Source organism: Mustela nivalis (genome assembly GCF_964662115.1).
Source record: "Mustela nivalis genome assembly, chromosome: 6".
Lineage (NCBI taxonomy): Eukaryota > Metazoa > Chordata > Mammalia > Carnivora > Mustelidae > Mustela > Mustela nivalis.
In genome coordinates, this window is record NC_139025.1 from 119,973,302 (window position 1) to 119,996,936 (window position 23,635).

Genomic DNA, 23,635 nt, shown 5'->3' on the forward strand with positions numbered 1-23,635 from the left:
TCTCCCACCCAATCCCATCTTGTTTCATTGATTCTTCTCCTACCTACTGAAGCCCCCATGTTGCATCACCACTTCCTCATATCAGGGAGATCATATGATAGTTGTCTTCTCTGCTTGACTTATTTCGCTAAGCATGATACGCTCTAGTTCCATCCATGTTGTCGCAAATGGCAAGAATTCATTTCTTTTGATGACTGCATAGTATTCCATTGTGTATATATACCACATCTTCTTGATCCATTCATCTGTTGATGGACATCTAGGTTCTTTCCATAGTTTGGCTCTTGTGGACATTGCTGCTGTAAACATTCGGGTGCACGTGCCCCTTTGGATCACTACGTTTGTATCTTTAGGGTAAATACCCAGTAGTGCAGTTGCTGGGTCTTAGGGTAGTTCTATTTTCAACATTTTGAGGAACCTCCATGCTGTTTTCCAGAGTGGCTGCACCAGCTTGCATTCCCACCAACAGTGTAGGAGGGTTCCCCTTTCTCCGCATCTTCGCCAGCATCTGTCATTTCCTGACTTGTTGATTTTATATTTTGCTGCCTCTTTACGAGTAAAATTCATTCTAGGATTTAAACTTTGTAGTTTACTTAACGTTCACTGACTTTATGTATTTGTCGCCCTGAAAAGCTAATCCTATCTACTCATTTGTTGAACACATATTCATTGAGCAAATGGTGCATGCCAGGCAAAGTAAAGTAATAATGCTGTGAACTTCTTGTAAACTAAATTTGGCAGCACATATCTGTCTGAATGTTGCAGGTGGCCGCCATGCTACGGCTTTAACTGTTGATGGGAAAGTGTTTTCCTGGGGTGAAGGTGACGATGGCAAACTTGGACACTTCAGCAGAATGTAAGAATGTTTTCTTCATTACTTGCTAATGAGACGAGGTTACTGATGATAATAGTGATTATCTTTGTGGTAGTTATTTTTCAGAAAATTAAATAGGATAGGTCATTTTTGAAAATGGAACCTAAAAATATATCTGTTAAAAATATCTATGAATGTGATTTGGCCTCACATGATCTGTTTTAATGTTTGATAGTTAAGTTGATCTGCAGATGTTGTTTTGACTAAAGATGTCCTTTTTTTCTTCTTTAAAAATGATTGGATTGATTTTAGGGAATATTATTCAATCTTGTTTTAGGAACTGTGACAAGCCACGGCTTATTGAGGCCTTGAAAACCAAGCGTATCCGGGATATTGCCTGTGGGAGCTCACATAGCGCAGCCCTCACATCCAGTGGGGAGCTATACACCTGGGGCCTTGGAGAGTACGGCCGGTTGGGACATGGGGATAATACAACACAACTGAAGCCCAAAATGGTGATTATACACATTTTTGTTGCTTACAGAAAGCTTACCATCTGCTGATTTCAAGGAAGATAAGCTTCGAGTCTAGGAAAGTTCATAAAGACATGTGCATTATTGGCTTTCAGTCTGTGGAAAAAATTTCCTTTGTTTTCTCAGTGCCTGTGCTTGATTCTGTTCTTAAATTTGTAATTGAGTAGGTGAAAGTCCTTCTTGGTCACAGAGTAATCCAGGTTGCATGTGGAAGTAGAGATGCACAGACCCTGGCTCTGACTGATGAAGGTAAGCTCCTACCTGACTCTCTATCTGGGTGGGTAGGAAAATCATGAAGCACTGGCCTGAAGTATGCATTTTTTAACCCTAGGTTTAGTATTTTCCTGGGGTGATGGTGACTTTGGAAAACTGGGCCGGGGAGGAAGTGAAGGCTGTAATATTCCCCAGAACATTGAGAGACTGAATGGACAGGGAGTGTGTCAGATCGAATGTGGAGCTCAGTTCTCCTTGGCTCTCACCAAGTCAGGAGTGGTGTGGACATGGTATGTAAACTCTCTGTCACCCATCAGGGTGTATGTGTCCATGTGAGACAGTGGTGGAGCTTCTGCCCTGTGTCCCATCCCCCCCAGCAGGGATGGTTAAACCTTCATTTTCTTTTCTTTTTCTTTCTTTCTTTCTTTCTTTTTTTCTTTTTCAAGGTTCTGTTTATTTATTAGAAAGAGAGAGAGCGGCACTTGGGTGGCTCAGTGGGTTAAGCCTCTGCCTTCAGCTCAGGTTATGATCTCAGGGTCTTGGGATCGAGTCCCAAAGTGGGATCTCTGCTCAGTGGGCAGCCTGATTCTCTCTCTGCCTGCCTTTCTGCCTACTTGTGATCTCTGTCTCTCTGTCAAATAAATAAATAAAATATATTTTTTTAAATGTAAATAAAATCTTTAAAAAAGAAAAAAATGAAGAGAGAGAGAGACAGCAAGAGCAGGAACACAGCAGGGGGAGTGGGAGAGGAAGAAGCAGACTCCCCGTCAAGCAGGGAGCCTGATGCAGTGCTCGATCCCAGGATCTTGGGATCATAACCTGAGCTGATGGCAGACACCTAACAACTGAGCCACCCAGGTGCCCCAAACCTTCATTTTCTTACATCCAGCATCTTTTTTCTTTTATTTATTTCAAGTTGGGATTAGTGACAGTATTATAATAAGAAATTTTTCTTGTAACTGGGTCATTTGGAAATGAAGACTAGAGAAATTTTAGCCCAGCTGGTTGTCTTCCCTGTTGAGGTGAGATTTATGTAGAAGGTTTCTTTCTTACCATGCCAGAAGACTAGCGATCAATTGGGCAGAAAGCAGACTTCTGATTTCTTTGATCCTTAAAAAGTCCATGCCTTTCTTGTGAAAGCTTATTTTATTAAATTTAAAAGGAGAGGGACAACCAACTGACCTTGTGACAATGTGATGGGCCTTAACTTGAGTATTGTATCTCAGAGGCAGCTTAAGGAAGAATTGACCTACATCAGTAACTTAAATGTTATACAGCACACATTAAGGATCTTGCTGTAGAATTAAAGAATTAATTTGAATTAATGATATACTATTTTATAACATAATTTCAGAGATTGTGGGCACTGTATGTGATGTTAATGAGCTGGCTCTAATGCTGTAAACAAATGAGTGTCTTCCTGTGGAACATTGCTAGATGGTAGCCATACATTAAAATGCACACTCTTGACCTCCTTGCAGGGGGAAGGGGGATTACTTCAGATTGGGCCATGGCTCTGATGTGCACGTACGGAAGCCACAGGTGGTGGAAGGGCTGAGAGGGAAGAAGATTGTGCATGTGGCTGTTGGGGCCCTGCACTGCCTGGCAGTCACAGATGCAGGGCAGGTAAGCTAAGATGACAAGTCCTTGTGTTGAAAATATAATTCATGATGAAATGAAGTGAGTCTTAGTATTTAAAGAACCAGGAGAACAGGCTGTACCCGTTTTGTTCTTGTGTATATCTGCCCAGTTGTCAGCTTAGGCAGGAACACCTGGTAAATTGAAGAGTTGTTGACTGACAGATGTTGTAAAGTGGTGGGCTTTCCTATTCTAAAGTCCACATGAAAAATATGAAAAGATTATTGTCATTGAAGCTCCTACTGCTAAGGTATTAACAGTGTTTTACTTGAGAAATTGATAACCAATTGAGAGATATGTTCGTCATTTTAGAAATAAAGTCATCCATGACAAGTATTACTCATTCTTCTGCTTTGAGAATCCATATCATGACAGGCTTATGTTTTATAAATAAATAAATAAATATATATATATATATATATTTTTTTTTTTAGGCTTGTGTTATATTTTAAAAATTCATTTATGACAACAAATTAGCACATTTTTTCCCCCCAAATTTTATTTAAGTTCTAGTTAGTTAACATATAGTGTAACATCAGTTTCAGGAGTAGAATTTAGTGATTCATCATTTACATATAACATCCAGTGCTCATTGCAACAAGAGCACACTGTTTGTTTTTTTTAATCAAAATGAATTAAAAATGAATTCTTCCTTCTAAATCTGTAAAGCCAAGAAGTGAATTACATGAAAAGTGAGCATATTGTTTTTGATCACTTTGCTTTGCAAAACAAAGGAAAATAAATAAGTATTGAACTTAGTTGAAGAGGAGAATCTCCCTGTTTCCTAAAATAAAACAGCACAGATGAATTTATTGGATTGATAGTAAATAAATACTTACTTATAGTTATTGGAGAGAATTTTGAAGTAAATTTAAAGACAATGTTCTCAAATCCTGAAAAATTCTGTTTTTGTTCCCTGTAACAGGTTTATGCTTGGGGAGATAACGACCATGGCCAACAGGGCAATGGCACGACCACAGTTAATAGAAAGCCTACACTTGTGCAAGGCTTAGAAGGCCAGAAGATCACACGAGTGGCTTGTGGGTCTTCACACAGTGTGGCATGGACTACCGTTGATGTGGCAACACCCTCTGTCCATGAGCCCGTTCTCTTTCAGACTGCAAGAGACCCTTTAGGTGCTTCCTATTTAGGTAACACAGATTTGTATTTAGTATAAGATATTTCTGTAGGGTACAAGAACATCATAGTTAGAATATTTAATAAGACCACCAGATTAGAGGTTGTAGCACTGCATTAACTGCATTCTGTACTAGGGTCACAAAATAACCATGGTACTTTGCTTTTTGCGTGCTGGATGGAGAATTTTGAAAGGAAGTATGATGCTGATTCTTATATTATGATCAGGTCACCTCTGGCAGTGCTGTATAATAACTACTTGACATACATAAGCACTGTGCTGGGCTGGGCTACTTGGTATTTTTAGCAGCTTGACTCAGATATAATTGACATTCAACAAACCTTACATATTTAAAGTGTGATTTCCATGAGCTTTGACATGTGTGCACCTGTGAAAGCATCACTGAGTCAAGATAAGTGAAAATATACATATTCTTTGTGCCCCTTCTCAGCCTCTCTTTCTCCTACAACCCCTTGACTTGCTTTCTGACACTGTATATAAGTTTGTATTTTTAAGAGTTTTATATAAATGGAATCATACAGTGGGTACTTTTTAAATCTCACTTTTTCCATTCAGCATCATTATTTTGAAATTCATTCATGTTGCATATACTAATAATTCATTCTTTTCTTTTTTGTCAAGTAGTATTTCATTTATGGATGTACTTCAGTTTGTTATTAGTTGCCTGTGGGTGGACTTTGAGGTTGTTCCCAGTTTTTGGCTTTACAAATAAAATTGCTATGAACATTCATGTACAAGTCTTTATGTGGACCTATACTTGGATTTCTCTAGGGTAAATATCGAGGAGAGGAATGGTTAAATCATATGGTAGGTATAGGTTTATCTTCTCAAGAATCCTACAGACTGTTTTTGTAAAGTCATTGTTCCAAAGCTCCAGCTCACTCCATATTTTTGTCTACCGTTGGTTTGGTCAGTCTTTATGATTTGAACTTAAGATTTGTGTAGATATGTAGTGGTATCTCATTGTGGTTTTACTTTGCATTTCCCTGATGACTAATGATGTTGAGCATCATGTGTATTTACCATCCAAATATGGTGTGGTTTTTTTTGTTTGTTTGTTTGTTTTTTTGTTTTTTGGGTAGTGTCTATTCCTATCTTTTGCCTACATTTAAAACTAGGTTGTTTTCTTATTGACTGTTGAGTGTTCTTTATATATTCTGGGTACAAGTCTTTTGTCAGATATGTGGCTTGTAAATATTTTCTCCCAGTGTTGCTTATCTTCTCATTCTCTCCACAAGTGAATTTTAAAGAGCAGAAATTTTTAATTTTGATAAAGTCCATTTTTTTAATGGCTCATACTTTGGGGTTACATCTAAAAAGACCTTGTGTACTCAAAATCAGAAGTTCATTTCCTGTATTTTTTTATGTAAGTTCTAGAGTTTTAGATATTTAAATCTATGCTTGACCTCAAGTTAAATTTTATATATTGTGTGAGATGTGTACTGAATTCTTTGGTGGAGGTGTGTGTGTGTGGCTATCCAGTTGTTCCAGTTTCATTTACTTAAGAAAACTATCCTTTCTCTGTTGAGTTGCTTTTTGCACCTTTGTAAAAAATCAGTTGTCTTTGCATGTTATGGATCTATTTCTGGATGCTCAGTTTTGTTGACTTATTTTTGTATTTTGTTGCCAATACCACAATATTTTGATTATTATAACTTTATAAAAGACCCAAATTCAGGCTGTGGTAATTCTTTAACTTTGTTCTTTTTCAAATGCTGTTTTGAGTATTAGAATAAGCTTGTCAATTTTTATAAAATTGCCTGCCGGAGGGGCGCTTAGGTGGCTCAGTGGGTTGGGCCTCTGCCTTTGGCTCGGGTCATGGTCTCAGGGTCCTGGGATTGAGCCCTGCATCAGGCTCTCTGCTCAGCGGGGAGCCTGCTTCCCCCCCCCCCTCTCTTTTCTGCCTCTCTGCCTACTTGTGATCTCTATCTCTGTGTCAAAAAAAAAAAAATGCCTGCTGGAGATTTTTGTTTGTCTGTAAATCTTCTTTAGCTTATGGTTAAGTTACTCTATAACATTTTGTTCCTTTTGGGTCTTGGTTTTGGATTTGTTTAGTGGCTTCAGACCTGATATTAGTGTGAGACTAATAATTCCCCACCACTGAGACAAGACATTTTGAGAAAAATGAGGTCTTCATGTCTGGCTGACAGGAGCAACTCCTATGCTGGTTCCTCTGCATTCTTCCAGCCTGTGTGTGGAGTCTGTAGTACTTTCATGTAGTTCTTTCTTTGTCTTTGGGAACTTCCTCTCATGTAGGCACCTTTTGCTGCATCCTCAGCTGTGGGAGTGAGGGTACCTGCATAACTCCCTGGTGCACTTATCTGGGCAACTGTGTCTTCTCTGCTTCTGTTTTGTGAACTCTGACCACACTGGCCTCTCTCCCCAGAGCTGTTCCTCCTTTACTCATATAGACCACTGAGCTCCACCTGGTTCCCTTCCCTTGGCTGAAGCCTGCGAACTCTTAGGGCAGTGATGACCTGGATCATGTGTCTAGTAAGACTGTTCATTGGTGAACATTTTGTCTTCTCTCCATTGTTTTGTGTTATTTTTTGTCTTGCATTTCAGTGGTAAGTAAATACGGGTAGTCACTATATTTTAATCACTTTTTTTTTGTAGCTAAACAATGAAGCTTTGATGAAAATAACTTTTTTATAGAAGTATAAGTAAATAGATTTATTGTTTTTGTTTTTATTGTTTATTGTTTTTGTTTTTACTCTGGAAGACCATTAACCTAATACTTAATCTGTGAAATAGCAAAATGAAGATTGGAGTGTGTTTTAGAAATAAACTGGAAAGGTCAAATAGGAATAGAGCAAACTCTGATCTTTAAAATTGATCCCAAATTTTATTTTCCTTTTTCAGGTGTGCCTTCAGATGCTGATTCTTCTGCTGCCAGCAATAAAATCAGTGGTGCAAATAATTCTAAGCCAAATCGCCCTTCTCTTGCCAAGATTCTCCTGTCATTGGATGGAAATCTGGCCAAACAGCAGGCCTTATCTCATATACTTACAGCATTGCAAATCATGTATGCCAGGTAGGCTTGTTGACTAGCTTTTGAAATCCTGCAGTTATTTAAACTTTGGGGTTTGTATTTTTGGTTGATTATATGTCTCAGAGAATGTTATAGTATTGTCTTTAAATACTGTGAGTTTTAGATCATATACCCTTCGTGAATGGTGATTTTTTTTTTTTTTACGATCTGTTTATTTATTTTAGACTCCCTGCAGAGTATGGAGCCTGAGAACATGGGGCTTGATCTCATGAGCCGTAACCAACTGAGCCACCCAGGCAGCCCTGTGCTTTTTTTAATGGGAGTTGAAATATGAATCAGAAATCCAAATTGGGGTGGTGGGTGTAGAGCTTGCTTAAAATTCTCTCTTCCTCTCCTACTACCCCTCCTCCACCCCTACTTGCTCTCTCTCTCAAAAAAAAAAAAAAAAAGAAATCCAAATTAAAAATCATTTTTTATTTTTATGGCCAGTAAGTTCTAAACATCACTATTTGAGGAATGAGAGGAAGAAATAACTGATAAAACTATACAGTGATGTTTAAGACCACTTGTCATTTCCTTCACTCAAACACTTGATAAACAGAGTTTTAATAATGCTATCTTTTTCAACATTTTGCTGCTATTTTCTGTCTGAGTTGCTCATCTCCCATGATTATGGGCCTGATGAGTAGAAATAAATTACACAGGAACATTAGTTTCATACTGAAGGCCAACTGTGTCACTGAGAGGACATTTAGTCTTAGCTGCTTTATGTGAGGCATCCTTGATACACAGCTTTTAGTAAATAAAACATTATCCTCAGGCTCTAACAATCCTAGAAGATTTCTCAAGGGAATCTGGGGGTTTATTCTGGTCTGATTTTTATATTTGGTATTTTTTCACCTGTGATTACCAAGGTCATAAGATCATAAGTAAACATTGTAGCTTTTAGCTGATGAATATTGGTTTAGTATTTTCCCAGAACTGCTTTATGTGTATCCTATAAAAATGAGGGAGTCACTCAGTAAGTGTTCTTCCCTACTCCTGGGTCTTCTTTCCTGCATTGGTGAAGGGCAGTTCACCACAGGCCTGGCTTTCTCTCCTGACAGAGATGCGGTGGTTGGGGCCCTGATGCCAGCTGGCATGATTGCCCCAGTGGAGTGTCCTTCATTTTCCTCCTCGGCACCTCCTTCCGATGCATCTGCTATGGCCAGTCCTGTGAACGGAGAGGAATGTGTGCTGGCTATTGATATTGAAGACAGACTGAGTCCAAATCCATGGCAAGAAAAGAGAGGAGAGGTAAAAATAAATAGTGAAACAATAATGCAACATTAGATCAAACTTTGTGTTTAGGAAAGTATTATTAATTCAGACTGCTTTTGTTCCTACTGCTGTGATTTTCGGATTGAATTTAAAAATATGTAATTTTAAAAGGATCTTTATCATGTTTAAATAGAAATACCTTAATTTTTTTAAAAAGTTGTGAAATACAAGTCCACAGTCCTTTATCCATGATTCTGGAACATTAAAGCTCTGAAGGCCAAGAGTTTTTGTAACTTATTTTTGGGGAAAACCCAACTTGAAGAGATGCGAACTCATTTCTAATCTTCTTCATGTGTCCTTTTGTGAATATTAATAGGTTTTCATGGGAATATTAATGTGTTTGACTTTGGAGGGTTGCCCTGTACCCCAGGATGGTGGAAGCACCTTGTTAACCTCTGGCTTAAGGGGTTTGAGGGAAAGCTTTTTGGAGTTGTGTAGGAGGTGTGCCACACCGCTCAGTTTTTCCTCTTCCTGTATACTTTTAAACTAGATGATATCTTCTGAGGATGCTGTGACCCCCTCTGCAGTGACCCCATCTGCTTCCTCAGCTTCTTCTCGACCATTTATCCCAGTGACGGACGACCCAGGAGCTGCCAGCATCATTGCAGAAACTATGACAAAAACCAAAGAGGTCAAGGAGCTTTCTTCTTTAACATTTTATTTTGAAATAATCTTAAATTTGCTGGACTCTGAAATAATCTTAAATGCACACAAAAGTTGGAGAAGTAGTACATAGAATTATAGCACATTATACTTACATATACCATTCACCTAGGTTCTCTAGCTGTTGGCATTTCTGAACCATTGGTGGGTAGCTGCAGGGCACAGTCCCCATTCATCCCCAAGGCTTCAGTGTGTCAGGACATTAACACTGATCCAGGATTACTTTCTAATCCACAGATCTAATCAGATTTTGCTCATTGTCCTAATAGTATTCTTTATAGGTCTAGAACGCAATTCAGGGTTGACTGTTGTCTCTTTAGTATTCAGTATGGGACATTTTTTAATTCTTCCTTTGGATGGATACTACAGGAAGGATGTAGAGTTCTTTTCAATGCATCCCATTGATGTGTGTGCATTGTTTATTTGCTGAGTCTGGTGATATTAATTCTTACTGCTTGGTCAAGAGCGTCTGCCAGGTTTTTCCACCAGAAGTTAATAAAAGTGGGTTAGGATGTATTCATAGGGAGATATTTTGAGACTATAAATACCTGTAAGTACCTTTTTCCTCCTATTTTACCCACCAGTTTTTAGTATCTATTGATGATTCTAGCTGAATCCATTATTACTGTGGTAGTTGTCACATGGTGATTTTGCAAATTTCATCATTCATGTTTGAACATAATTGTTGCTGTTCTTCTGTGAGAACTTTACCTTCTCATCTTCATCTGTCTGTCTGTCTGTCTGTCCTATCCATCCATCTATGTTGGTATGGAATCATGGGATCGTACTTTACTCAAATAATGACATCCATTACTGTTATCATTTGACACCCAAATTGTACCAGACATGGCCATGGGGATCCCTTTCTGGCTGGTTCATTTGTCCTTCTGACATGTCCCCATAGTTGTTTGAACACTTATTTACTTTTTGGCGCAAAAACGTGTTCCAGACTTTAACTTACCCTCTCCCTGCTCTGGAATCCTCCATTTCTCCAAGGAGCCCTGGTTCCTTTTAGTGGATCATAGAATTTAGAAACAAGATCTGGAAACTTGGTAAGTTAGTTGCTACCAGATGTCCTTGGTTTACACCTTCTCAGCAAGCATGCATGCCTATGCACATTTTTTTTCTACTTCAGCATCTTATCTTTATAATAAAAACCATGAATAGTTCAAACTACTATTTTCAGTTTCAGTCCAACACCACAGAATTTATGCTTGCTCTGTCTCTTTCTGTATTTGAAATGTGTAATCCTTTTTATACGTTGCTGGATTGATTTGCTCTTTTGTTGAGGATTTTTATACCGGTGTTCATAAGGGATACTAATCTGTAGTTATCTTGTGATGTGTTTGCCTGGTTTGGGTATTAGAGTAATCCTGTCCTCATAGAATGAGCTGGGCAGTCTTCCTTCATTTTTTTTTTTTTTAAGATTTTATTTATTTGACAGAGAGAGAGAGAGAGAGAGAATGCATGTGCGTGCACAAGTGGGGGTAGCAGCAGAGGGAGAGGGAGAAGCAGGCTGTCCACTGAGCAAGAAGCCTGATGTAGGGCTCTATCCCAGGATCCTGGGATCATGACCTGAGCAGAAGGCAGATGCTTAATGACTGAGCTACCCAGGCACCCCTATCTTTTGTTTTGTTTTTTAAAGAGTTTGAAGGATTAATATTAATTCTTCTTTAAATATTTTATAGAATTTTATCTGCCCCTTTAAGATGTTCTCATCATTTTTTTTAGTGTTTTCTTGCTTTCTGGCACAACACAAGATTCTAGATAAGCTCAACAAAATGTTTTACCCTCCAGCCCAGAAATCAGATGTTTCTCTAGGAGGTCTTGGTTCTTTTTAGTAGAGAGTGGTATTTAAAAGGCAAGATCTTCAAGTGCTCATTGCTCTTGGGTGTTGCTGTTTCCAAGTGGACAGAGGTAGGGAATGTATGTGTATGTATACATACACAACAGAGAAGTACACTTATTTATTTCTTTATAAATGGCATATTTTGAGAGCCACTGGTTCACAACAACAATACAATCAATTCTAACAGCACAGGACTCATTCTTCTTTTCTCCCCCTCTGTGTTTATAACTCTCTTCTCTGAAAGGGAGAAACCTGGTCCCTGTTATTGGCAGTTTGTTTAGTTCCCCATAAGTAGCCACACCTCCCCCACCTGGGTACACTCCTTTCTCTGCACAGCTTCTGACACTCAGAACCAGTCTAACTTCTGCAAGGATGACCTTTCACCTGCTTGATTTGTGACCTCTCTCTCACCTCCCAAGCTGGCCACACCAGCCACCCCCACATATGGACACCTTCCCGAGCCACTTAGGTGCTCCCTATGCCAGGCCATTGTACATGCTAACACTCTCTCCCTTTCCAGCATATTTGCCTTTGGGGACAAATATCCATTCTTTTTTTAATTTTTTAAGTTGTTATTTAAATTCCAGTTAACATACAGTATAATATCAGTTTCAGGTGTACAATATAGTGATTCAACACTTCCACTTGGTGGTTATCATAACAAGTACACTCCTTAGTCCCTACATCTATTTAATATGCATTATTTTCAGTTATACTTGGAACTCTTGGTTTATTATGCTATTAATGCTGACAAAAATGTGTCCTATAGAAATTACTGATAACCATCTCTGGTAATGAAAAATATTATTTATAGATTAGATATCTATATTTAACTTCTTGGCAGTCTCCTAGGGTGAGGATTTAATGCAGAAATTATGCTGAATTATTCAAAATTTTTGCTTTTGGGTAGGAGAGGAATTTCTTTCCTACCAATTTATTTATGAGATGTAGGCATTATCCAGATTATTAAACCCCTAGATTCCTGTTGTTTCAGTTTTGGTATGATTCATAAATCATGGTAATTTGCATATTAGTTTTAGGCTAGTATTGATCACATGTATTATATGTGGTTAATATATTCCACTGAATGCTTTTGTTGCTTTTCAGTGAGAGAGATGTTGGGATGTTACAATTTCTGACCAACTTCACTTAATGGGTTTCCTGGGTCTCCATGCAGAGGTAGGAGCAGGGTCTGTTTCTTTAAAGGGAGAAACTATTCTAGCTCAGAGAAGTGTGGTATCCAGGACCTAAGTCAATGGAACTTGCACATTGGATGTGTCCCATTCCCCTTAAATTTCCTAAGTGGGGCTGTGCTTCCCCTAGTTCACTGCTGTTTCTGGAAAGAGTTGGCACTAGTTTTGCTGAGATCCTGAAAGCAGGAGAAAAGAAGAAAGGCACTTTTGGCATCTTGTTCTTCCTCTGGTGAGCCAGACTCTGTCTGGGAAACTAGAAGGTCCTGGGTCTCAGTGTTTCCCACTCCCTCTAAGCTCAAAATTTTCCCCCTCTGATGTCTTCTTATTCCTTTTTATAAGTCAGATCCCACTGCCAGCTCCCAAGAGGCTCTTAGGGTGTTAGATAGGAGGCTGTGAGGCAGTTTGTGCTTTTACGATCATTAGGTCTTTGGGTCTGTTTGTTACTCCAAAAGGTGAGGGGGCTTCTCTCCTGGCTGGGTCTGCTTTGAGAACCTTCTTGGAGGAGGGCTCTGCCTCACACTGCACGTGGTCTGGCCCCAGGCCCCAGTTGGCTGCTCTTCACTTTAGTTCTCTGCTCCAGGTCTTAGTTTTCTGGCATTACATGGAATCTTGTAGTGTCCTTTCCCACCGCAAAAGTAATGTCTTCATGGTTTCTGTGGGAGCACCTTGCTGTATTTGCTGGGGAAGGTGGATGCCAGGTAGCCCTTCACCTGCTCCAGGTTGCTGGTGGTCAGAAATCCATCCTCCAGGTCACAGGAATTGGTCAGCAACAGAATCACCCTGCAGAGCAGAGGACCACACGGACCTTGGCTGATTAGAAAGGCCACGGTCACGGAACCCTCTTGAAGCTGGGCTGCTGGGGGTCCTTCCCCTCTGATGGGGCAGTCCTGGGTGGGACATCGTCATGAGGTCAGGGGATAGATAGTGATGCAGACAAATAAGTAGCTTCTTTCTCCTGCCAAAGAGGGGAAAGAAGAAAAGGATCACAGGTGCAATGAGTTTTAGCTGACATACTGTAAATGAAAAGTAAAAAGGAGAATATCTATTTTCATTTTCAAAGAACCCAAGGATAAAGAGTAGGTGGTTAATGTGCTATATACCAGCCAACAAGTCAATTTAAATGAGATTCTAGGAAATAATTATGGAGAGGCTATAGATAAAATATGTAAATTCCAAATTTTAGTTTTACGAAATTCCTATGCATGTCTTATGGATGGGTGGTAGATTTTACATGGTGTGACTTTATTCCAAGCTACCTTATGAACTTGGTTAAAGTATAAATTGTGATTTGTAGTTTAGTCATACTTTTCACAGATACTGTTGGTATTTTGTAAATGATATCAAAAACTAATGATGTACTCTGGTGGCTAACAACATAATTAAAAAAAGAAAACAAAATAAATAAAAAGAATAACTTTCTATTAAAAAATATTTAATCGGTCTTAAAAGCATAGTACATGGTGATGAAAATTTTATGGGTATGTCATTTCTTAATCTGGCATTTCATGATCTTAAAGGCCTTCTACAGCCCTTTATTCATCAGTAATAGTTACATATCCTTTGAGTTCATGAATAAATTGGTGACTGTTTCTAAATGTATTACTCCTCATTTTAATTGTTGGACTTTTTAGGATGTTGAAAGCCCAAATAAAGCATCAGGCCCTGAACCTCAGTCCTTGGATGAGTTCACCAGTCTGCTGGTTGCGGATGACACCCGCGTCATGGTAGACTTGCTCAAGCTGTCCGTGTGTAGCCGGGCAGGGGAAAAGGGCAGGGACGTGCTTTCAGCTGTGCTGTCTGGCATGGGTACCGCCTACCCACAGGTGAGCCACATGATGGGTACTGTGGGCCTCCTGTCTAGGGAATATGCTACTGTTGTCATCATACTGTATCTTGTGCTTGATTTTATTCTAGTAGATAGCAGTTTAGAGTCTTTCTCTGTCTTATGTGCTTCAGTTGTCCTCCCAATGTGCCTTTGGACATTAGTTTGGTACTTTTCGCCATTTAGAAATTTCTAATTTCTATGAAGGCAGATCTGCCAGTATTTTTCATTAGTGAAATCTGGAGTTTATATTATGCTAAAACAAATGTTTACCTCTGTGACATTATTTAAATAAATTTTCTCAGATTTCTTCTCATTATTTTTATGATTTTGTTTATTATATTTATATTTTTGAGCCATCTGGGATTTATCTTTTTTTTTTTTTTGAAGATTTATTTATTTACTTTGGAGAGAGAGAAAGAGGGAGAGTGTGAGCGAGTAGGGGAGAGGGTCAGAGGGAGAGAGTCTTGAAGCAGACTCCTTACTAAGCACAGAGCCCAACATGAGGCTCCATCTCATAACCCATGAGATCATGACCTGAGCCGAAACTAAGAGTCAAAAACTTAACCGAGTCACCCCGGCGCCTTGTCTGGGGTTTATCCTAATGTAAGAAATAAGGTAGGGATCCAGCTTTATTTTTTCCTAGATGGCAAGCATGTTGTCCAACACCATTTATCGAATAATCCATCCTTTTCTCAATGATTTGAAAAAATTCCTGTATATATTTCAGTCTGTTTATGGACTCTTTTATTCCATCATCCTCACTCTTTATGGTCCAATACTACAATGTTAACACTGGATCCAATAGGATTTTCTGCTATGGTGGCAATGTTCTATAGCTAAGCCATTCAGTGTGATAGCCTCTAGTCACGTGTAGCTGTTGACTATTTCAAATATCACTAATATACCTGAGGAACTGAAGTTATCATTTTACTTAACTTTAATTAATTTAAATTTGTGTAGGCACATGTGGCTAGTGTAGGATATTAAAGTCAGTATCTTATCAGTGTATCTTAGAAATTGGATTGATGAGTCCTAAAGTTTTCTGGTTTCCTTAAGGACTGTTATTTATCAGTGGCCTTGCTCTGCCTTTTAGAGCTGGCCACATCACAGAGTCTGATGCCATGTGCTCTCTACAGATACGTAATCTGTGTTTCTCTGGGCCCCATATCACTACCACCCAAACAAGAAGGTACTTACGTATGGTTGAGTGGTCTTGAAAACAGTAAATGGTTTGGGGCTTGTTATTTCTTAATTGCATTCAGGAAGAAGAGGAAGTAGGTTTCCTACTTTCTAGTTTTTTGAGGCAAATTACTTTGCTAATTCTGAGAGTTTAAATCAAAATGAATTGCCGCAAGCAAAAGTTTAATTTTTTTATAAGTTTACTGTATTTGTGAGAGGAAAGGATATGAATGAGGACATGGATTTAAAGTCATAATGCCCAGCATTTGTTACACACATACCTGCCAGGTCCAGTTCTGGTACATTCTTGCTACGAGATTAGGTGTTGGTGTTCTCTGTTTAAAGATGAGGAAACTGAGGCTCTGAGAGGGTTTTTTCTGTCTCATGGACACTCAGGTTGCTGGTGGGTGGGAGAAATGGTGTTGGACCCTGGGTACTTTGAGGGCAGAGCCACACCTATGACCCCTATGTCATTGTCTCCTGAGAAGCTTTGTTAATCCCTCCTGAAGGAATGATGGTTTTGTCAGAGGAAGATTATGTAGCCCAGAAGACCCCTTGTGGGCTGTGCAATAGGTGTTTGATGACACCAACATCTGTGTTTCAGTGACACAAATCCATAGCAGGTTCAAGGAGAGGCAGAAGCAAAGATAGGATTGTCTTCAAACTGTCCTGACCAGTGACAAGATGCTAGTCCTGTGTCCTCTCCTGACCTAATGTTTGGAACTCTTGAAAGAGAGATGTATGAATTTATAGTCCTAATACCTACATGGCAGTGATTTTAGTTTGCCATCAATAAAAAACTGTTTGCCAAGCTAATCTGTTTGTTGTCTAGATATGAGGAAAAATAGAGGAAAGGATTATTCCTGAAAAGTATGGACTAGAGAATAGTTGTTTTTTTTTTCTGAATTTAGAAAATTTGCTGATCATTATTGGTTATAATAACATGTTTTTATTTTTTTAAAAGGTTTTATTTTTCTTAAAGAGAGAGAGTGAGAGAGGGCACAAGTGGGAAGGAAGAGTAGTAGGCTCCCTGCTGAGCAGGAAGCCCAAAATGGGGCTCGATCCCAGGACCCCGAGATCATGACCTGAGTCAAAAGCAGATGGTTAACTGACTGAGCCACCCAGGCACCCCTTCTTATTTGTTCTTATTTGTTTTTAAAAATGGAAATCAAGGAATTTATAATCACCAGTGTTGTCCACTTCAGTGATGTTAATCACTAAAATTTTAAAATGAAATAAGGACATCATGGATTGTTGAGGGAATATGGTACGGGGGGCTGCCTCTTAATGTCCTGGGTCAAGAGAAATTCCTGCTTATGTTTCTGTTTGTAGTCCCTCATTCCAGATACTTTGCTGCTGTTTGGCCTGGATGGCTTGATCATTCTTCTTTATTCCTGCCCATTCCTGCTTGACCCCTGGTGTCTTCCTGGATTTTGGTCATTTTTATCACCTTTCTGCTCCTTCCCTTGATATTTTATTCCAGACAAAGATTTTTCCTCCCAAGGAAGTAATCTTGTCTTGGTATAGAAAGAAACTGTTGTGATCACAGTTTCTTCAGTTGGCATCTATTGAGTTTCTTACATATGTCCGGCGCCTCCCAGCTGCATGTATACATATATAGGCACCTCTGTGAGCTCTGTCCTATTTTGATGCTATAGGTGAGTGAACCAAACCGTAGTTTGAACTAGCTTTCTCAAATTCCCAAGTGTTCCCCTCTGCCACCCTGTCCCTGTGGAAAGACCTGGAGCAGGGTTAGCAGGGGTAGCATCCTGATGACTTGATCTGTGCCCTTGTTTCCTCCACCAGGTGGCAGATATGTTGCTGGAGCTCTGTGTCACCGAACTGGAGGACGTAGCCACAGACTCGCAGAGCGGCCGCTTGTCCTCTCAGCCTGTGGTGGTAGAGAGTAGCCATCCCTACACGGACGACACTTCCTCCAGTGGCACAGTGAAGATACCAGGTATTCAGTGCTGGCCGGAGGTGGGGGGGATTGCCCTTAGAGCATTATAATTGCATCAGTAGAAGTAACCATCATTTTATAGAAAAGAAGCTGCAGAATTGGTTTAGAATGATTTCTCCCACTTTTCCCATAAAAACTTTTTTTTTTTTTTCCAAAATATGATACAGATAATCATGCAAAGTGAATGTTCAGCTTAATTATTAGGTGGATGCCTTAGTCACCAAAACTCAGATTTGGAAGTCCTGTGCCCATTTCTAGAAGCCCTTATTGTGTTCCCACTAAACTGATTGCTGTCCTCATTTGGAAATAAGGCTGACTTGTATTTCTGGACAGTTGTTTTTTTGTTCTTGTTCTTGTTTTTTTTTTAAGATTTTATTTATTTATTTGGTAGAGATCACAAGTAGGCAGAGAGGCAGTCAGAGAAAGAGAGAGAGAGAGGAGGAAGCAGGCTCCCCGCTAAGCAGAGAGCCTGATGTGGGGCTCCATCCCAGGACCCTGGGATCATGACCTGAGCCGAAGGCAGAAACTTTAACCCACTGAGTTACCTAGGTGCCCCTGGACAGTTTTTATTACCTAAGAGTGCTTCCTCTTCTTAAGTCTCTTTTTAATTAGTTTCTGTCTTTTAAGTTTCTTATTGTAACTTTAGTTTCTTCCTTTATTTTCTTTTTCCATTTTTCAACAAGGTATTTGTTGAGGAACCTGGGCTTTTGACCCTTTGGGCTTCCCTACAGCCTGGATTTGCATACCCTTGCTGGACTTCAGCCTGTTCCTCAACCTTGTCTTTCTGCAAATTTGCCTTGATTTGAGCTGCAATTGGTTTAGTCCCTTTGGCAAGACCATTGGTAGTTGTGTCCTAGTACCTGGAAGTACCTGCTGCCTGCTTATCTTTCCTTAATGTGATGTTAGCAGCTATTGATGCTCAGAATCCGAGGCCATTAATCCACTGGGGTTGCAAAATGGGCCATTCTAATTATTTCATTTCTTTCCTTCTTATTAGCTGGAATACTTTATAAAGAGATATTTTCCCTCATCCTTTAGTTGGTTACCCAGGGGTGCTGTTTGCATAAGCAAGAAGGGATTAAAAGCTTGAGTTGTTTTTTCTTTTTCCCTCCCACTTCTATTTTTAAGAGAATGAATTGATTCCCCATCATTCTTTGAAGGTGGTCAGTTAGAATTTTTTTTTCTTTTATATCATTGTGAATTCATGGATTTAAACACATATGACGGGCTTTGATAATTGTGATTATGATCCTATTGAAGCTCAAATTATCTCATCTCTAGACATAGAAACCTCTTCAGTTTGTCTGTGGAAATGACTTTGATGGACCATTGATAACCTCCATGCAGTATGATATGACAAGATGCTTTAGGCTTGTCATGTAGTTCCTGTCCTCCACCTGAAATTTTCCTTGGTGTCTTTTAATGGAGATGGCATTTCAGATTACTGGGCTATCATTGTTTCTAGACCTTTTCAGTAAACAGAGATAGGATGAATGCTTGGGCAGTCCACTGACTTTCTTTTGAGTCCATACTGATACATTAGATTCAAATTCAGAACTGCAAGGTTTCTATTTAGCCTCTTCTGTTACATCTGTTTTCTTTCTTTCTTTTTTTTTTTTTAAAGATTTTATTTATTTATTTGACAGACAGAGATCACAAGTAGGCAGAGAAGCAGGCAGAGAGAGAGGAGGAAGCAGGCTACCCGCTGAGCAGAGAGCCCAATGCGGGGCTCGATCCCATGACCCTGGGATCATGACCTGAGCTGAAGGCAGAGGCTTTAACCCACTGAGCCACCCAGGCGCCCCCATCTGTTTTCTTCTATACTGAAAATCCTGGTTAAACAGGGATGACAGAATTAGAATATCTCACAATTATTCATTTGCTTTCTCTCATGTTGCATAAGAAATGGACTCACGATTCAATTCTAATAGAAATAAACATGAATATAATTCCTAAAAATGGCTAAAAAACTTTTTGTCTTAGCTCTCTTCTTTCTCCCAACTGTATTAAAATATACTATGTCTACTAAAGCATAATAGCTATTACACACTATACTTCTTTCAGTCTTAGTTTTACTCTGTTTAATGCTCACTTCTAGTCCTTTGTCTGCCTCTTTTTTCATTATGATTGTCTGAAGCTCACTCTCTAGTCAGTTATTCAGCAGGACTCAGAGGATGGCAGCCTTGGGATCAGCTTGTTCATGACAGTTTGGGCCCAAACCTGAAAGTTAGCTTTTCTTGGTGGTAAATCTTTGGATCACATATTCTTCCTCTGTGAAAGCGCGATGGTGATAATCTGTTTTTTCCCCCTTATGTGCTGTGCTTTGTTTTAGTAATTTTACTAGAATATGTTTTCGTATTGGGTACTGTAGGTGATAGTCATCAGTAAGGGGTGTGGTCCTTTAAAATGTAGTTTCAGATCTTTTCTCTCTATTACAGTTTGTACTGTTTGCATCCTTCAGCTCTCTTTCATGTAATGGGGTCATCTTGGGTTGGATAACTTTTAGAGTCCGTGCTGACTATTTCATCTCTCAAATACTTTCTGTCTCTTTCTTTTTCCTCCTTTCCTCCTTCTGTTTGTCTTAAGGCACCATCCATTGTGTTCACTTACTCCTATATTCTTTCTAGTTTAGTCTGAATTTTGTAATTTTTAAAGTAATTTTCTAAATGAATTTTATTATTTAATATTTTGGTTGTCCTAATTTTAAGTTGCATTATTTCTTTCATATTTTGATAATTTTGTTAATTTTTTAAAACTTTTTTAGAAGTAATAGATTATAGTTTTTTTTTTTTTTTTAAAGATTTTATTTATTTATTTGACAGACGGAGATCACAAGTAGGCAGAGAGGCAGGCAGAGAGAGAGAGAGAGAGAGAGGGAAGCAGGCTCCCTGCGGAGCAGAGAGCGCGATGCGGGGCTCGATCTCAGGACCCTGAGATCATGACCCGAGCCAAAGGCAGCGGCTTAACCCACTGAGCCACCCAGGCGCCCCTATAGTTTTGATATTTTTCATAGGCATATCTTTCTGGTCTGTGTTCATTGAAAGGACATTATTCTGTTTCTTATTTTCTCTTTTCTAAGAATAACTTTGTATTGGATTTGACCTTGATACTTTTATCTTGCTCATATTTGTGTACATTTTTATAACTTTTAGAAAAGCTTTCTTTAAGCTATGACTCATGATAGAAATTGAAAAAACAAAAGATATTTCTACGGCTCATTTGCCTACAACAAAAATTTGGTGGCCCTCTTCATCTTCTCTGTTTCTCTCTTACTTCATACCTACTCCACCAGCAAATCCCATAATTCCTGCTTTAAAAAAAAAATTCCAGTATAGTTAATATACAGTATTATATTAGTTTTAGGTGTACAATATAGTGATTCATCACTTCCATACATCACCTGGTACTCTTCACAAGTGCCCTCCTTAATCCCTATCACCTATTTCACCTACTCTCTCACCCACCCCGCTCTGGTAACCATCCATTTGTTTTCTATAGTTAAGAGTCTCTTTCTTGTTTCTCTCTCTCTCTTTCTTTTTTCCCCTTTACTCATTTGTTTTACTTCTTAAATGCCATGTAGGAGTACAGTCATATGGTATTTGTCTTTCTCTGACTGACTTGTTATACTTAGCATTATACTCTGTAGCTCCATCCATATCATTGCAAATGAAAAAAGATTTTATTCTTTTTTATGGCTGAGTAGTAGTCATTGTGTGTGTGTGTGTGTGTGTGTGTGTGTGTGTGTATACATACTACATTCTTGTCCATTCATCTAATGATAGATACTTGGGCTGCTTCCATATCCTGGCTATTGTAAATAATGCTGCAATACACATCAGGGTGCATGTGTCCCTTTGAATTAGTGTTTTTGTATTTTGGGAGTAAAAACCCAGTAGTGCAATTACTGGATCATAGCGTAGCTATATTTTTAACTTTTTTTTTTTAAGATTTTTATTTATATATTTGTGAGAGAAAGAGCAAGAGAGAGCACAAGCAGGGGCAGAGGGAGAAGCAGCCCTCCTGCCCCACTGAGCAGGGAGCTTGATGTGGAGCTTGATCCCAGGACCCTGGGATCAGACGCTTAACTGACTGAGCCACCCAGATGCCCCAGTTTTTAACTTTTGAGGAACCTCCATTCTGTTTCCAGAGTGGCTGTACCAGTTTACATTCCCACTAACTGTGTAAGAAGGTTCCTTTTTGTCCGTATCTTCACCAATACTTAACTGTTTCTTATGGTTTTGATTTTAGCCATTTTGGCAGGTGTGAGGTGATACCTTATTGTAGTTTTAATTTGTGTTTCCCTGGTGATAAGTATCCTTTCATGTGTCTGTTGACCATCTGTATGTCTTCTTTGGAGAAAAGTCTGTTCAAGTCTTCTTCCCATTTTTTAATTAGATTATTTGTTTTTTGACTGTTGAATTTTATAAGTTCTTTATATTTTGGGTACTAACCCTTTATCAGACATGTCATTTGCAAATATCTTACTCCATTCTGTAGATTGCTTTTTAGTTTTATTGATTGTTTCCTTCATTGTGCAGAGCTTTTTATTTGCATGAAGTCACAGTAGTTTATTTTTGGTTTTATTTCACTTCCCTCAGGAGACATCTAGAAAAGTTTTGCTTTTCTGATGTCAGAGACATTACTGCCTATGCTGTCTTTTAGGATTTTTATGGTTTTAGGTCTCACATTTATGTTTTTTTTTAAAGATTTATTTATGTATCTATTTGAGAGAGGGAGCAGAGGGAGAGGGAGAAGCAGACTCCCCAGTGAGCAGTAGTCTGACACAGGACGTGATCCCAGGACCTCGAGATTGTGACCTGAGTCTAAGGCAGACATTTAGCTGACTGAGTCCCCTAGGAGCCCTTCACATTTAGGTCTTTCATCCATTTTGAATTTATTTTTATGTATGGTATAAGAAAAAGGTCCAGTTTCATTCTTTGCATGTAGTGGTCCAGTTTTCCCAACACCATTTCTTGAAAATATAGTTTTTTTTTCCATTGGACGTTCTTTCTTGCTTTGTTGAAGATAAATTAATGGTAGAGTTATGGGCCCATTTATGGTTTTCTGTCCTGTTCCACTGAGCTGTGTGTCTGTTTCTTTGCTAGTTTCATACTATTTTGATCACTACAGCTTGGTAATAGAACTTGAAGTCCGGAATTGTGATGCCTCCAGCTTTGGTTTTCTTTGTCAGGGTTGCTTTGGCTGTTCGAGGTCTTTTGTGCTCTATATAAATTTTAGGATTGTTTATTCTAGTTCTGCGAAAAATGCTGCTGGTATTTGGGTAGAGATTGCTCTGGGTAATAAAGACATTTTAATAGTATTTGTTCTGCCAATCCATGAGCATGGAATATCTGTACATTTCTTTATGTCTTCAGTTTCTTTAAAGATTTTTATGTATTTGACAGACAGACCACAAATAGGCAGAGAGGCAGGCAGAAAGAGAGAGGAGGAGGAGGCAGGTTCCCTGCTGAGCAGAGAGCCTGATGTGAGGCTCGATCCCAGGACCCTGGGATCATGACCTGAGCTGAAAGCAGAGGCTTTAACCACTGAGCCACCCAGGCGCCCCTCTTTATGTCTTCAGTTTCTTTAATCAGTGTTTTATTGTTTTCAGTATATAGGTCTGTCACCTTTTTGATTAGGTTTATTCATAGGTATCTTATTATTTGGGATTGATTGGGATTGGGATTGATTCTTCGAGTTCTCTTTTTGCTACTTCATTATTAGTGTATAAAAATGCAATAGATTTCTGCATATTAATTTTGTATCTTGTAATTCTACTAATTTATATATTAGTTCTAGTAGTTTTTTAGTGGAGTCTTTAGGATTTCCTGTATAGAGTATCATGTCATCTGCAAATCAGAAAATTTTATTTCTTCCTTACCAATTCGAATACCTCTTATATCTTTTTGTTGTCTGATTGCTATGACTAGGACTTCCAGTGCAAGTTGAATACAAGTGGTGTAGTAGGGACACCTGAGTGGCTTAGTAGGTTAAGTATCCAACTCTTGGTTTCGGCTCATGTCATGATCTCAGTGTCATGGGATCGATTACCATGTTGGGCTCTGCTTGAGAGTGTCTCCTTCTACTTCCTTCCCTTCTGCTCCTCCCCTCGCCCACCCCCCAATAAATAAATAAATAAAGTCTTTAAAAAACCCAACTTTATGGAAAGTAGACATCCTCATCTTATTGCTGACCTTAGGGGAAAAGCTCTTAGTTTTTTCCCCATTGAGTATGATGTTCACTGTGGGTTTTTTGTATATGGCTTTTATTATGTCAAGGTATGTTCCCTCTAAACCC

At 39.0% G+C, this 23,635-nt stretch overlaps 1 protein-coding gene across 8 annotated transcripts in view; it reads left to right on the forward strand.

Moving 5' to 3' along the window:
* The window catches only part of HERC2 (HECT and RLD domain containing E3 ubiquitin protein ligase 2), a 237,444-nt gene that overhangs the window by 172,529 nt on the left and 41,280 nt on the right, over positions 1-23,635 (forward strand). For all 8 annotated transcript variants that reach the window (XM_082735976.1, XM_082735972.1, XM_082735973.1 and 5 more), the window contains exons 60-70: positions 766-856; positions 1,152-1,329; positions 1,515-1,596; positions 1,679-1,850; positions 3,042-3,186; positions 4,124-4,349; positions 7,220-7,391; positions 8,456-8,645; positions 9,160-9,300; positions 14,006-14,197; positions 17,185-17,338. In XM_082735976.1, the coding sequence (XP_082592102.1) occupies positions 766-856; positions 1,152-1,329; positions 1,515-1,596; positions 1,679-1,850; positions 3,042-3,186; positions 4,124-4,349; positions 7,220-7,391; positions 8,456-8,645; positions 9,160-9,300; positions 14,006-14,197; positions 17,185-17,338 (1,743 nt within the window). The remainder of the gene's footprint in view (positions 1-765; positions 857-1,151; positions 1,330-1,514; positions 1,597-1,678; positions 1,851-3,041; positions 3,187-4,123; positions 4,350-7,219; positions 7,392-8,455; positions 8,646-9,159; positions 9,301-14,005; positions 14,198-17,184; positions 17,339-23,635) is intronic.